This window comes from Dermacentor andersoni, chromosome 4, assembly GCF_023375885.2.
Source record: "Dermacentor andersoni chromosome 4, qqDerAnde1_hic_scaffold, whole genome shotgun sequence".
In the NCBI taxonomy this organism is placed as follows: domain Eukaryota; kingdom Metazoa; phylum Arthropoda; class Arachnida; order Ixodida; family Ixodidae; genus Dermacentor; species Dermacentor andersoni.
In genome coordinates, this window is record NC_092817.1 from 31,206,136 (window position 1) to 31,219,659 (window position 13,524).

The 13,524-nt window shown below is 44.9% G+C and overlaps 1 protein-coding gene across 1 annotated transcript in view; it reads left to right on the forward strand.

The window, feature by feature from the left end:
* LOC126536629 (cell adhesion molecule Dscam1-like) overlaps positions 1-13,524 on the forward strand; it is a 239,096-nt gene that overhangs the window by 120,832 nt on the left and 104,740 nt on the right. Inside the window, exon 3 of the mRNA XM_050183661.3 lies at positions 2,051-2,413. Within this exon, the coding sequence (XP_050039618.1) occupies positions 2,051-2,413 (363 nt within the window). The remainder of the gene's footprint in view (positions 1-2,050; positions 2,414-13,524) is intronic.

Genomic DNA, 13,524 nt, shown 5'->3' on the forward strand with positions numbered 1-13,524 from the left:
TTTCATCGGTTATACAGAAACAGCGATGACTTATAAGTAAGATTCTTTCGCAAAAAAAAAAAAGGACAACATATTGCTTCACAAATAGTTGTGTATGAGTGCATAAGTAGACAAATGCAATATTTGTAAAGGAATAATCAAACGTAAAAATAAAACAATAAAAGAACGTCAAAAGCTGCAAACGGGAATTGTAGCGTAGATGCTATCGCCAAGTCATTGTCACGCGAGTCTAGGGTCGTTATGACGCAGTAATTCCTTTCGTTTGGTTTTCCTGCTTTATTTATTATAGACCACTGATAACCGGTCAATCATGGTGATAACGTAGACGGTACTAATTCGTAAACGGCATTTGGGCCGCTGATGAAGCGCGAAGAGGAAAGTAATTGGGAAATAATTGTTACGTTATACCGGAACCCTGGGAACGACATAAAACTGCACTTGTCTGCTGAGGTGGCTATCTTTACCGATGAAAGGCAGGTTTGTGCCGGCACGACTGCCTGTTGAGCCATCGTTGCTAGGCGCTTGCGCAGGTACCCGGATGGCCAAACGCAGATATAAGCTGCATATGTTGAAACGTGTACTGTCTTGCATGTATTCTTCGAGGCATCAGGTAAACCCGCCAAAGCCACATTAAACAGAAGGGGCGACGATTTAGTTTCCTGTGGTACCACCTCGTGAATTCCCTCTCGCTTGGCGGTGCAAGACAGGACTTAGCCCATCATCGTCCTCTGTGTATTGTCAAGCTCTTGGTCACATTGAACATCATATATTAAAGTGTCTTGAATTTGAAGCAGAATGCAATAAATTCATAGATGGACTCAAGCGTAATATGGCGCCACGCTGAAATGCAAACGCATTTTGTTCCCGCGAGGAGGTTGGATATTCAGGAGGTAGGTGCATCGGCTGCTCCTAAAGTTCCTCCGCGATACAGAGTTGGGAAGTGAATTTTGAATCTTATGGGTAGTCGTGGTTCGTAAAACGCGCAACGTATTGGGCTCCGAGTGAACCTTATTTCTGAACCTGGTGTTCTTAGTTTAGTTATACAATGAAGTGTTTAAGAGCATATCGTGGTTGACAGGTGGGGTTCAGGTGGAGCAGTTGCCGGCAAGGGTCCGCCTGCAGCAAACAACGCTCTCCCCTCCTCCTCGTCCATTACCGGCAACACTGTTACATGTTGGGAGATTACAGGAAAGAGAGAGATAGCGAGAAATGGGGTGGGTAAGCGAGGAGGTTAGCCGGAAGGCAGACATCCAAACTTTCCTATCTAGGGCTGCACACACCTTGCACAGCTGTCCCTAGAATGGTGGGTTCTTCTCCTTTTAAAAATACGAAAATAAATACTGCAGGTAAGCAAAAAGAAATTGGCGTCTCCTACCGTCCAGATGGCGGCTGACTAATAAAATTATTCTGCTTTTGTATCGCTACTTCGTCTCTGTACTTATCAAAAGTCAAATCTTATCTAAGCTTTCCCAGCACTTTGCTTTTGGGCAGCCATGCAAGGAAATTCTTAATGGAAGGGGGGGGGGGGGAGAGGTTAATTAGATAAAGTGCAGCGCAGTAACTGTCTCTCAGGAGAGGACACCTCAACGGCGCACGGCCGTGTTGTGACAAATAAGTGAATAAGGAAGAGTGTCACGTTGTGTGGACAGTGAAGAACAAGACAGCGGCGAACAATGGATGCTTATATCAGTTATTTTTTAAAAATAACTGGTGATCCATAGTGTACAGGGATAGTTGTTGAACATAGTAACAGGCACCGCTGTGGAGTTTATTCAATCAATCAATCAATCAATCAATCAATCAATCAATCAATCAATCAATCAATCAATCAATCAATCAATCAATCAATCAATCAATCAATCAATCAATCAATTAATCAATCAATCAATCAATCAATCAATCAATCAATCAATCAATCAATCAATCAATCAATCAATCAATCAATCAATAAAATAGTCCACAGACATAAGATAAGCTTCCTCACATAACGTTTTATTGTCCTTTCTTCTTCATTGGGCAAACAGGGCTTGCTCTTTCTCGTTTCTCGCAGCCGCCGTGTGCCTCTTGGTGAACCTTCCGGACGTCGTGAAAGGATCCTCCGGGCCCCGCTGGTTGAGCGAGCCTCCCACGTGGCTCCTGTTCTCGAACTGGACGGGCGCCACGGTGCGCTGCTCGGCCGACGGGGACCCACGCCCTCATGCGTGGTGGGTGAGCGCGACCGACGGACTGAATGCCAGCGCCCTACCGGCCGCGACTTCCCGACCGCAGCTGCTCACGGTCCACGAGGGCACGCTCACTTTCCTGCCCTTCCGCGAGCACCAATTCCGCGCCGAGGTGCACCGCGGATCGTTTCGCTGCCGGGCGCGCAATGCCAGAGGCAGCGTGCTGAGCACCGCCGTGAACGTCAACGCCGGTAAGCACCGACTCTCCTCCCCCACTGTCTTTCGGAAGTCGAAAACGTACTGCCGGCAGAAATAAAAGCTCAGAAGGGCAAAATATACGAACAAACATCTTTTCTGCTTTGCTTAGCACAGGCGCTTGTCACACTTTGATAGAGCAGGCTAGTTTAGCGCTACTTCTCTTCAATTGCCGTTACCGATCCTGCCTAGCACCGAACGGGTAGGGATGGGGTCTAAAGCGCATGTGTGGTCAGCTGTAGGCACCACTCTGATAGCGGCAGTGTTAAACCGTTAGCGCTATGCTAAAACACCCTAATAGCGAAAAAAAATTCTACAAGCCTGACAGAAAACAAGAGGAACGGAAACCTTATTCAAGAGCGAATCTGTTTTTCTTGAGCTGGCGATCTTTTGTGGTCAAAAAATAATGACGACTTTCGAGGTCTTCTCTCGGTGAGGCACGCCCAGCACCAGGAGCAGCACGTGTCTGGTACGTGTGGTCCGGCTCGATCTAAGAAATGTAGTTAGGGATGAGCAGGCACTCGATAACATGATATGAGATAAATACTGGCCGGTTGACAATTGTCGCACGTGTGCGCCACACTAGGGAACTGCCCGAAAACATTAGATATAAGGTCGCACAATCTTTCCTCGCAGGATAGAGTGATGGTGTCGTTAAGGAAAGCTAATGCTTGAGATTGTAGAGGCAGCTTCTTGTACGGGAGCGAAGGTGCATATTGATCAGACTTGCCTCACATTAAGGCCCGACGTTTCTTATTAGGCGCGCTGTACCTTCAAAGAACAATGCCCGACTGCTGCATATTTTGCTTTGGTCCTACTGGACAACACAAAGTCTGCATGAAGTACGTCTGTGCTATGCCCACTGTGGGTCGTGACACCGCAAGAACGCGCTATAAATTTTCAGCTTTTCGCGATTCAGTTTAGGCTGATAACGTTCGAATGTTGCTTCGAATCAACTTTTATCACCAGTATTAGTCAACAGTTTGGAACAAACTCTGCGTACAAGATCTGTCTCAGGGCCATCTTGCAACACTATAATAGACCGCACGGTACTAGTATAGCCTAAAACAGCCATGTGCACTGCCTTCCATATTATGTCTGGATTTGGAAGAAGTGAAACTCTGTAGGGACCTGTTTAAGAGAAAGGGGAGGGGGGTTACGTCTAGTCACTAGCGCAGTAGCTTTTGAACTTATGGCAAGCGCTTTGTTTAAACGTAGTAAGAGATGTGGGCAAAGTGACATATTGAAATGCGCTTATTTTTGTTCGCCTTTTTAATTTTCGCTTGCACACTGCAACAGGTCAAGGCGCTCAGCTCTAATGAACAACATACCAGTGGCCACGTTCGCAATTTATGAGAAAAGTAAGCCCCAATTATATTTCCGAGACAGTAGTTCTAGCACTTTTCTATAAATTGGTGGGCAAAGATGCTTCAAGTGTATTGATTTTTGCAGCACTGAAGCGAAATTGCAAGTTTTTAAGCAGCGTGCCATATCTATCAACAATTTAGTTAGGTCTCCGTAAATGACCTCTCCACAAGCTTCACTGATTTAGTTTCTTACCATCTACAGAAAGTGATGCAAGTAATATGAGCGAAGCGCAGCGTCAGTCATTCTGATTTTGCATTCCATGAAAAGTTTGCTGCGTAAAAAGGCGCCTGGATCTTGAAGACGGCATTTCCACAAGACTAAGCTTTATCTGGATTCTCATATGATAAGAATGTGGACTGAAAAGGAATCACGCGGCTACTTCTGCGCAGCTCTCTTCGCAACACATTGCCGGTCGCCTATCGTAACGCTAGAGGATGTCGGAACCTAATTCATAGCCGCCGCTCTTAAAATAAATGTGTAATGCTGGCAACGACCACCTGGTCCATAGGTCTTGTTTTCTGTCAGCAATACTTGGAAGAGAAGCCGTTGTTCTTTATGCACTTCATGTTTCCTCGTTTAACGTTCTCGATCGATTATGCTCTCTTATTCTGATCTTCACTGCTTCGCCGACGTCGACAGTAATTTATAAAGTACCAACCCTATATTGTTTTATATAGGAAGCGTTTTCAAATTAATGCTTGTTCCATTCTACTACCAGAACTTAGTTTTCTTGGTTAGTGCTAACCTTTTCAGATATAAATCGTCACACCACAACAATCGATGGTACGAGTGAACAGAACCTGACAAAATCTTTCTGTAAAAACAGACAAAAGGAGGATGTTGGTTGGTTGGTATTTCCCAGGAAACTATTGGGGGTGGGGAGCAGGGGGAGAGGCGTAGGGGGAGGAGGTGGATGACGTGGAAGAGCGCTAGCCAATAATGAATTCTCCTCACATTCCTACGGTATACATTTGTTGCAATAAAAAATTGCTTTCTTTAATAAAGAAAAGTAACAAGCTCGCATGCGTAATTTAGCGCCCGAGCACATGTAACGTATGTAAATTTGGGCAGGTTTTGTATATGGAACATATGTTATTCATTGACAACGAAAGGACAAAACAGAAAACTTAACAGCAGTGAGGGAGATGTGCCCAGACCTTTTTTTTTTTAATGACACGTGACAAGAGTCATAAAGTACTCTAGCAGTGTGGTGGTGTTTCCTACTCCACAAAGGCTTCATTGGTACTTACACAGCAATACTGCGTTGTTTTTTCTTCAAGCACGCGTTTCTGTGCGCCTTAAACAAAATGTATCGTGATCAGCTGAAAAACTAGGCTGTGCGCTGTTTCACTCCAAACAAAGAAAAGCGTTCCATTTTTGTACATCCGATGTGAAGTCAATATATAATGACTGATATTGAAAACAAAATATAAGTCTTCTAAAGTTGACATTTTTCTGTGTTATAGGCTTCCAGCGAGAAACAAAATAAATAAAAACTTAATACAAGCCGCAGAAAGCGCCATTATAAAGAGAGCGAGAAATTAAATTTGATTTCAAAGAGAGTGGGTCACAATATATATATATATATATATATATATATATATATATATATATATATATATATATATATCGACATTTTTACATTTTTTTTTCAAGTCTGTGTCTCTGTTCGAATACTGCATTCCTGTTACTATTGCTGGAGCTCTATCAGTAGCCAGAAGTTGTCTGCGCTATGGCCTGTCGGGACGGTTGACGTTTGCAATGGAATAGAACCAAGCCAACAATATTGCAAGCTATACCAGCAAAAGAAAAAAAAAGAAAGAAAGAGTGACGGAGAGAGAGAGACGAAAGAAAAAGGAAAGCACTGTGAAGGCAACGCCATTTAAAAGAAAACAAGTCAGAAATAAAACATTGGACCGCAGAACAACTCCCCACTCTCCCTTTTCCCATGTAATGCCCTTGTGGATATTTCAGGTAAATAAATAAAAAAGACGCATATAGGATGAAAAGGGGGAAAACTAGTTACTTAACTAGTTGGTGAACCTTCGCACGTAACTTTGGTGTAGAGCTCGGCGGTATAAACTGCAAGCCAAGCGTTACTGTTGGTTCTTTCCAGTCAGTGAGGCCTGGCGAGCACAGAGAGTGAAAAGCAGTGTGGCATACACACCACACAGAGAGAAGAAGCAACATGCGGAGCAGTAGTCACAACATGTTTTTTAACGGAGACGTAAGAGAGTTAGACAAACTCTAGTAGATTAACTCTGCCGGTTGCACTGCGGGCTCTGAATTGTATTGCATTTATACTGCGCAGAGTGCAAGCGTACCTCTAACGAATGCCAGAAGAGCAGAATAGATTGCAATATGTGGGAGGACTATGATACATGTGCCACCCCACGCTGCAGTGCCATTTCATTCTTTTCTTTTTAGCAATACTGAAGTGGAGTATATGAAAATGATAAACCTAGAACAGCAGTATTAAAAAAATAAGAAGAAACACGAGTGTAAGAAGGAAAGAAATATAAACAACTGGTAAGGCACAATGAATAGGGAATGATAAGGTGGTCTTCTCTGCGCTAGCCTGTCGTCTAAGACTAGTTAATCTTGGTCGCTTCGCTGTGTCTCAATGCTAGAAAAAAAAAAGAAACAATACTAATGCAAGCAACAGGCCGCTCCCACTAAACTTCCTGGCTTCCTTACATCGCAGCCTTTCAAGGAGCCTGTCACGCCATCTGATCTTTTTGCACGGTAACCCATCGCGCAGGGAGGTCGTAGGACACGCAAATAAAACGAATTCTACCCAAAGCACCTCCTCCGTCCCCTCTTGCCAGCCGCATTTACAGTACAGGCTTCATTCGAAGTGCGCACACCATGGATTTGCAAAGCGAAGCAATAAATTCGCGAAGCGCTTCAACAAATAAGGAATAAAAAAAAAATAAGCGCCTTGAGGGACGGATTTATTTCATGCCACGCACGTCTCGTGTTCCAGCATAGCGTTTCAGAGGAATTCATATTTGCTACGTCGGTGAAGACACGCGTACACCGAGAGGCGCCCTCCTACTTTCGTATTCGAGCCACGCGTGCGAAGATACACACAGAGTTCTCATAATCCAACCGAGCCCTTTCTTTTTGTCCTCTCGCACCTGTCCCTGCTGGGCAGCGTGGTGGCAAATGTCGCGTCGCTCGGCGATAAAACGACGTGGACGTGATTTCATCCGCGATATTTCTTCGAACCTTACTTATATTTTCTTTCGGCTGCAAGGTCATAACAGAGAAAAAAACATTTCGCACTTTCACCCAAAGTTTGAAACCGTGACAACAATAGCCTGCGCTATCGGAGACACCCAGCTGCTGCTTATCGGCTTTCTTGCGCTTGACTTGATTGAGTTTGGGCTCTGAATCTTATTCGTGAGCTTACTCTCGACATACAGTTAGCTGATAACTGGACATCCGTGTGGTGCTATCTTGTACAGCGAAAAAGGAAAGAAAAGAAAACAGTGCGAAAATTTCCAGATCGACTCGGCGTGATCACTTCTGGGAGTATATTCGTACAACGAATAGCCAGATAATTTTCGGGCAAAATATATGCGTAATTTTTTTTGAGGCATTCACCTTAGGGCATATGTTGAAACCGAGCATTAGTGAAGTCATGTCTTTTTAGTAGAAGCCCTAAGACTAGCACCAATTTCCCCAATCCGCTAAATAATGTATTGGTGTTACAATTAGGATCATCCCTAGCTGCTTGATTCCGGCTTTTCAGAAATTATTGGCTGGGATGCCGATGTGTTGTACCACATTTTTGAAGTAACACACATCTAGAAATTGGCGCTAGTCTTCTGATTTCTGATAAACGAACGTGACTTTACTGTTTATCGACTTCGCAGTCAATCGCAACATGTGCCCTGACGTGAATAACTAGAAAACTCATTAGCTAATTTTTTTAATTATCTGCCATGGGCTTTACAATTATTCATGCAGGTAATTCCTGCCCATTCCATAAATGCACTTCAAAAGACACAACAACGCCATCTGTCTCAGGCTAAAAAAAAAAAAAAAAAAAAGAAGAGTGTTCGAACCAAAGCAGGCAAAAAAAAGAAAAAAAGAAAGAAACAGGTGGCATAGTAGGGGGTAAATACAAAGCCGTTAAGCTATACAACAAAGTGAAGAGCCCTCACTGTGTAATTTCAAAAAATAAAAAAGAGGCGCTTTTAAAATTAGCAGAAGAAATTTTGGATTAGCAAATGGAAATTTGACATCTATTGGTTTTCTCTAAGGAAACATAGCAGAACAACAATTACGAGAGTGATACACCAAAAAAGGAGGAGGCTGTTGCACTAAAAACAAAGCAGCTTGACTGAGCACTGCTCACTCAGATTGACTTCTCAGTCAGTATGCTTCTTCATCGTGACAGATTAACCAACGCGCTTTACGAGAACACAACTCACATCAGTGGGAAACGGGAGCTTTCCGGTGATCGTGGGGGTGTAGGCAATAGCTGCGCCTTTCCCACCACATGCCACACAGAGGCGATGTTAGTCACGTACGCGTGTAGTCGTCGTTAATTTTTTTTCTCGTAATGTCACTACATTACTGCGCCCATTTTATTGTGCATGTCTCCAAGAGGTTTTAATCGGGTCAAAAGCCAGGCATCTGTTTTGGGTAGCCGTGCTTACTGTGAGCAAATTTGACGCGTGATCGATTAGATCTGCCGTGATTGAGGCGGAGCAAGTTTTGTCCTAATCCCACTGCCTAACTTTCCAATGCAGTTATCCATCATTCGGCAGAAATGAAGTTCATAGTTTCAAAAGGCATCTCTGTTTCGAAGCACTTCTTTATTATCTTTATTTCTACCTTGATTGATGAGGGCAAGCTCAAATCGCCGGGAAGCGATGCTTGATATTTCTTGATTGTGCTGAGCTCTCGGTTCGCTGTAACCTAAGCTCTTAGGATATTAAATATGAGCGCTGATTGAGGGCAAGTCCTTTAACACAAATGGAGGAGTAGCTGCGTTCGAGCGGATGTTGTTACCGATGGCGAGGGCGGAACTAGGTTATTAAAACGGGACTGTTTATGTTGTGCATTCGTTAGTGCGGCAGTTCTCCCAAATCTACGTCATTCTAGCCTTTCTTCGTAAGCTTTTTTTCTTCTCCTTTGCAACGGGCTTTATCGCCTACATCACATAACGCACCCTTCAAGCGTCCCCTATGTCACCTACTCACCCTCTACCTCCGACAGTCATATCTCAAGCTTGGCTTGCTGCACACCCGCCGTGGTTTCTTAGTGGATTTGGTGTAGCGCGGCGAAGCACGAGGCCGCGGGATCAGACCCCGGCCACGGCGGCCGCATTTCAATGGTGGAGGGGGGGGGGGGGGGGGGTGAGTATACAAAAACACCCGTGTACTTAGATTTTGGTGCACATTAAGGAACCCCAAGTGGTCAAAATTAATCTGGAATCTCCCATACGGCGTGCCTCATAATCAGATCGTGGTTTTGGCACGTAAAACCCCACATTTTTTTTTCTCGCTTGCTTCGTTTGCATCTGAACTCTGACAACGAATGGAAGCTCCTTCCATTCGGTGTTGCTGCTATTACATTTCTCTCTATACATTTCTGGAGAATGTGGTGCTTCGCGTCATGACTTAAACACTTGTATTTGTTCTATGTATATGTGACCACCCCCCTCACACAGACACAAACACGAAAACATGTAATTGGGTCTTTATGCTTGTAAAGTGAAATGAAAAGCACTAAACAGACGAGATAATTACTATGGGAAGTTTCTTAACGAGAACACCCAAAGGAGTCATGCTTCGAGTATAGCAAATAAACACGCAGAAACCAAAAGAAACACGAGCTATCTCCGCGACGGTAGTATACTACAAACGCACGTACAGAATGCGCGCAGCCACAGGCACACAAGTCCCAACACACGCTGACATTGCACACACACACACACACACACACACACGTACAAACACGAAACACACGTACACACACATGTACTTACACACCTACGTGCGCACACGAAAGTTAGGCTACAAGAAAAAAAGTATAATTCAGTTTCCCAACTTTGAGAAGCCGGGCTCTCGAGTGTGAACGAGAAAGTTTGAGGAAAGACGAGAGCTTCGCGAGGCGAGTGAGGAAAAGCAGGAAAGCAGCGGAGCTTTACCAACTTTCACCGGGCAGCGGGAAGCAGTGGCCTCCGGCGATTGGTCGCTGATCTCGTTTCTCGGACCAACATTTTCTTGCAGATATCCCCTCGGGCAAAGATTAGGGAGTGTTCGCTGCCACAGCAAGGTAGCTTTTAAAGAGTCTATATGGAAGCTAGGAAACAAAAAAATAGGATGCGGAAGAAATTTGTTTTACTACTCTTAAAGCTGGCTTTCTTTTTTCGTGGTCGAGCCGTTGACCTTTTCCTTACCAGGACCATGGGAGATGCAGTGCTCCCGGTAAAAAGTTAGGTTCTCATCATGACTTGTTACTTGAGTTCAAGGTACCTGCTGCATGATGAAGGCGAAATAGCCTGCTTGAAGCAGGCTGGTCACGCAGAAATTTTTCTTTTACTATCTCCAACTTGGAAAGAAGAAAGCTCTAAATGGGGCCTGTCTCTTTCCGAAGCGTCCTCTGTGATCTCCACGACGTAGGTACTCGCCTGCTGGGGGTCGCGCATCAAGGTGCATTTGGAGAATGCGTATCGACCGACTTAGGGAGCTCTTCGATGCTCCATGTGGCTAGCTTCCTGCAGAGAAGCCAATGCGGCGAGCAGTGTCAGCCAATCAAGAACGGCAACTGGCTGCGGTCCTCGCAATAGTTATCAAACATTAATCTCCCATGGAACATTTGGCCACAGTACAAAGCATTCAGCAACCTCGACGAGTGCGCTTCCTTTAGCAAAGGAAAACGGATATCATATAAACATTGAGATTATTAATCATGCGAACACATCTACAAGCATCACAAAGGGAAGAAAAAGCGGTCTAGCAAAGCTCTCCTAAAGAGGACGTATTAGATTAAAGTACAAAATATTACAGGGTGACGTGCCTTCTATGTCACCTATGGAAACTATCGTGGCGAAAAAGAAGAGGATCTTTGCCAAACGAGGTTGCTTTAGGTCGCCCGAGTTCGCAAGCCGTTTTAAATATGAAGCGTGTATTTTTGTTCCCTTCAATTACACCGGGATAAATCTCGAGGACGCATCTCGGTTGAGATAGGTGGTCGCATTCGCCACTGTTCCAACTGTGTCTTTAAATATACAATGCTTGATTAGAGCGAAAGCGCCAAATAAAGCAACGGACCAACTCGCCCACCAGCACGTGCTCAGTATACAATACTGCCATGCGACACCTGGCTAAAAATCCCCGGTGACCTTCCTTTATCTCTTTCTGCAGTTTCTGGGGCTTAGCGTACCACTGCTAACACTGGCGTGATCTTTTCATTCAGGTGGCGACGCCCATCGGAATGTTAGCGATGAATAGTGAGTTAGCTGTTCCGGTTCTCACTCCTAACATACAACAGGTAGCCTTCGCAACAGTGCGGGGCGTTGTTGAGACGGAGATAAGGCCCAGCAGACGCAATTTATTCGAGAAAGCTGAAGTTCACAGCGTCGTATAGCCATTGTCGTCCATTATATTTAGGCAATATCGAGAGAACAAAAACGACTGGTTCACTCTCATATGTTTAGCTGCACGAGTGGCAAAATTGAAAAGAACGAAGTGGTTGATTGATTAAAAAAAAGCGCTTCATGTTTAGGATTCGTGAGTGCTTCACTTCATCATTCTGTTTCTGGTATGATCGTTATTTTTAGTTCTCTCAGAGCCTCTGTTTGCGAAGAAACATCCCGCGATTACGAAACTCCCTAGTGCGAAATTTGAGCGCAGCTGTATGCGTCTTTTCATTTCGCGGTACATTGAGGCAAAGAATTTGATATTTAACCTCATCGACTGACACCGGGCCAGTGCCATCAGCGCCATTGTAGAGGGAGGGGCAGTATGGGAGTGCTGGGCCGGTATTTTGTAGCAACCTTTTCCGATTCTATGCTTTTTCAGGTTTTTCGCGCTTGGCCAGTGGTCAGAGCGACGGTCTGCCCACATTATCAACGGGATCAGGCGGCCGTGCGTGGTGGATGATAAGAATAGCATAGAATAAGGCATAAGGCATCGCTACAAAATAGCGGCCCTGGCGTGATGAGCGATATCGGAGCCAGCTGTGGAAGAAGGCGGCGACGAGCACGCGAGGAGTGGCACGAGCGCGTTCGCGTCGTTATGCCCACGGACGGTGACGCGCAGCCCACGAACGTGCGCTTAGTGAGTGAGTGAGTGAGTGAGTGAGTGAGTAAACTTTTGTTGGGTCCAGCAAAACGCGATAAAACGCGCACCCGGCTAATCCCACGACGGGACTGAGAGATTTAGTCTGCCGGGAGCTGCGCGTGTGTCTGCATTTCCTCGATGCATGTCTTTTAGGCTCGCATCGACAGAACCCTATTTTTCTTGTTTTTAGCTGCAAGAGGATGCTTACCACGCAATGAACTCCATTCTGGAAAGAAAGAAGGCCGTGTTTTACATTCAGAACGTTACCGTAAAATTAAGGTCATCCCGTATTCGTGCGCTATATGCTGTGGCCAGTGGAAAGGGTTACCTGCCCCCTCACACGTTATTGACCCGCTTGTTGCCGGCAGACGGGCCAGCAAATAACATGAAATGGTTCTGGCTCACATGCACACTTCATTTTCGTGCATTCTTCCGTGCGCACACACAGCTAACCTGTACTCTTCTGTCCTAAGGCCTAGTTGTCGTTACCTGGTGAGACTTGAGCTCAACGTCTATGACAGATTACCAGATAGCGCCCTTTTTTCACGAAAAAAAAAAAATGCAGAGCGAAACATGCCTTTCAGGGAATTCAATATATATATATATATATATATATATATATATATATATAACACTTCTCATGCGATGAAGTCACTACGGCTTGTTCATGACTCCAGAGGCCTTGCAATAACAATATATTGTCATTGCGAATATTGCTAATAACTCATTTTCGGAGAGACGAGGAAAAGCAGGGATGTCGTCCTCAGGTTAAAGTCCTCTAAACTGCTGCTATATTCAGTCACAAGGAAAAGACGAGAAAAGGGAAGTGCTATAATGAATGACAATTAAGATATGTCCTAGGATGTGAACGTATGTCTCGAGGGCCTATTCACAGCCTAGTAATGAAACTGTGTTGCTAAGGGATCTATGAGGGCCCTTGATGGCTTGATTGGTTGATATGATGTCCGGCCTAGAGCCCAGTAACGCTTCCCTCAAAAGCCTGTTTCTCCCCAATTGGTGCTAATGAACAGACCAATGCCTGTCGTTTAAGGTCATATTTGGAACACGCAACAATATGCTAAATTTATATTCAGGGGCTTTATGGACTAAAACCACGCTTTGATAATGAGCCATGCCGTAGTGAGAGACCCCGCATTAATTTTGACCACCGGAGGTTCTTCAACGTGCACCCAGTGCACGGATGTTTGTGTGTTTCACCCCCATGGAAATGCGGCCGCTTCGACCGGGATTCGATCCTGCGTCCTCGGGCTTAGTAGCGCAGCGCAATGGCCACTACGCAACAACGACGGGTGAGCAACAATATCTGCTTCCAGCTCTCAGGCACTCTGCACAAATCACAGTCTGGCAAATCCCCACGTTGTATGCGATACAATTATTGTCGCATGAAAGTAATGCATAGCCTTGGTCGGTTCAGG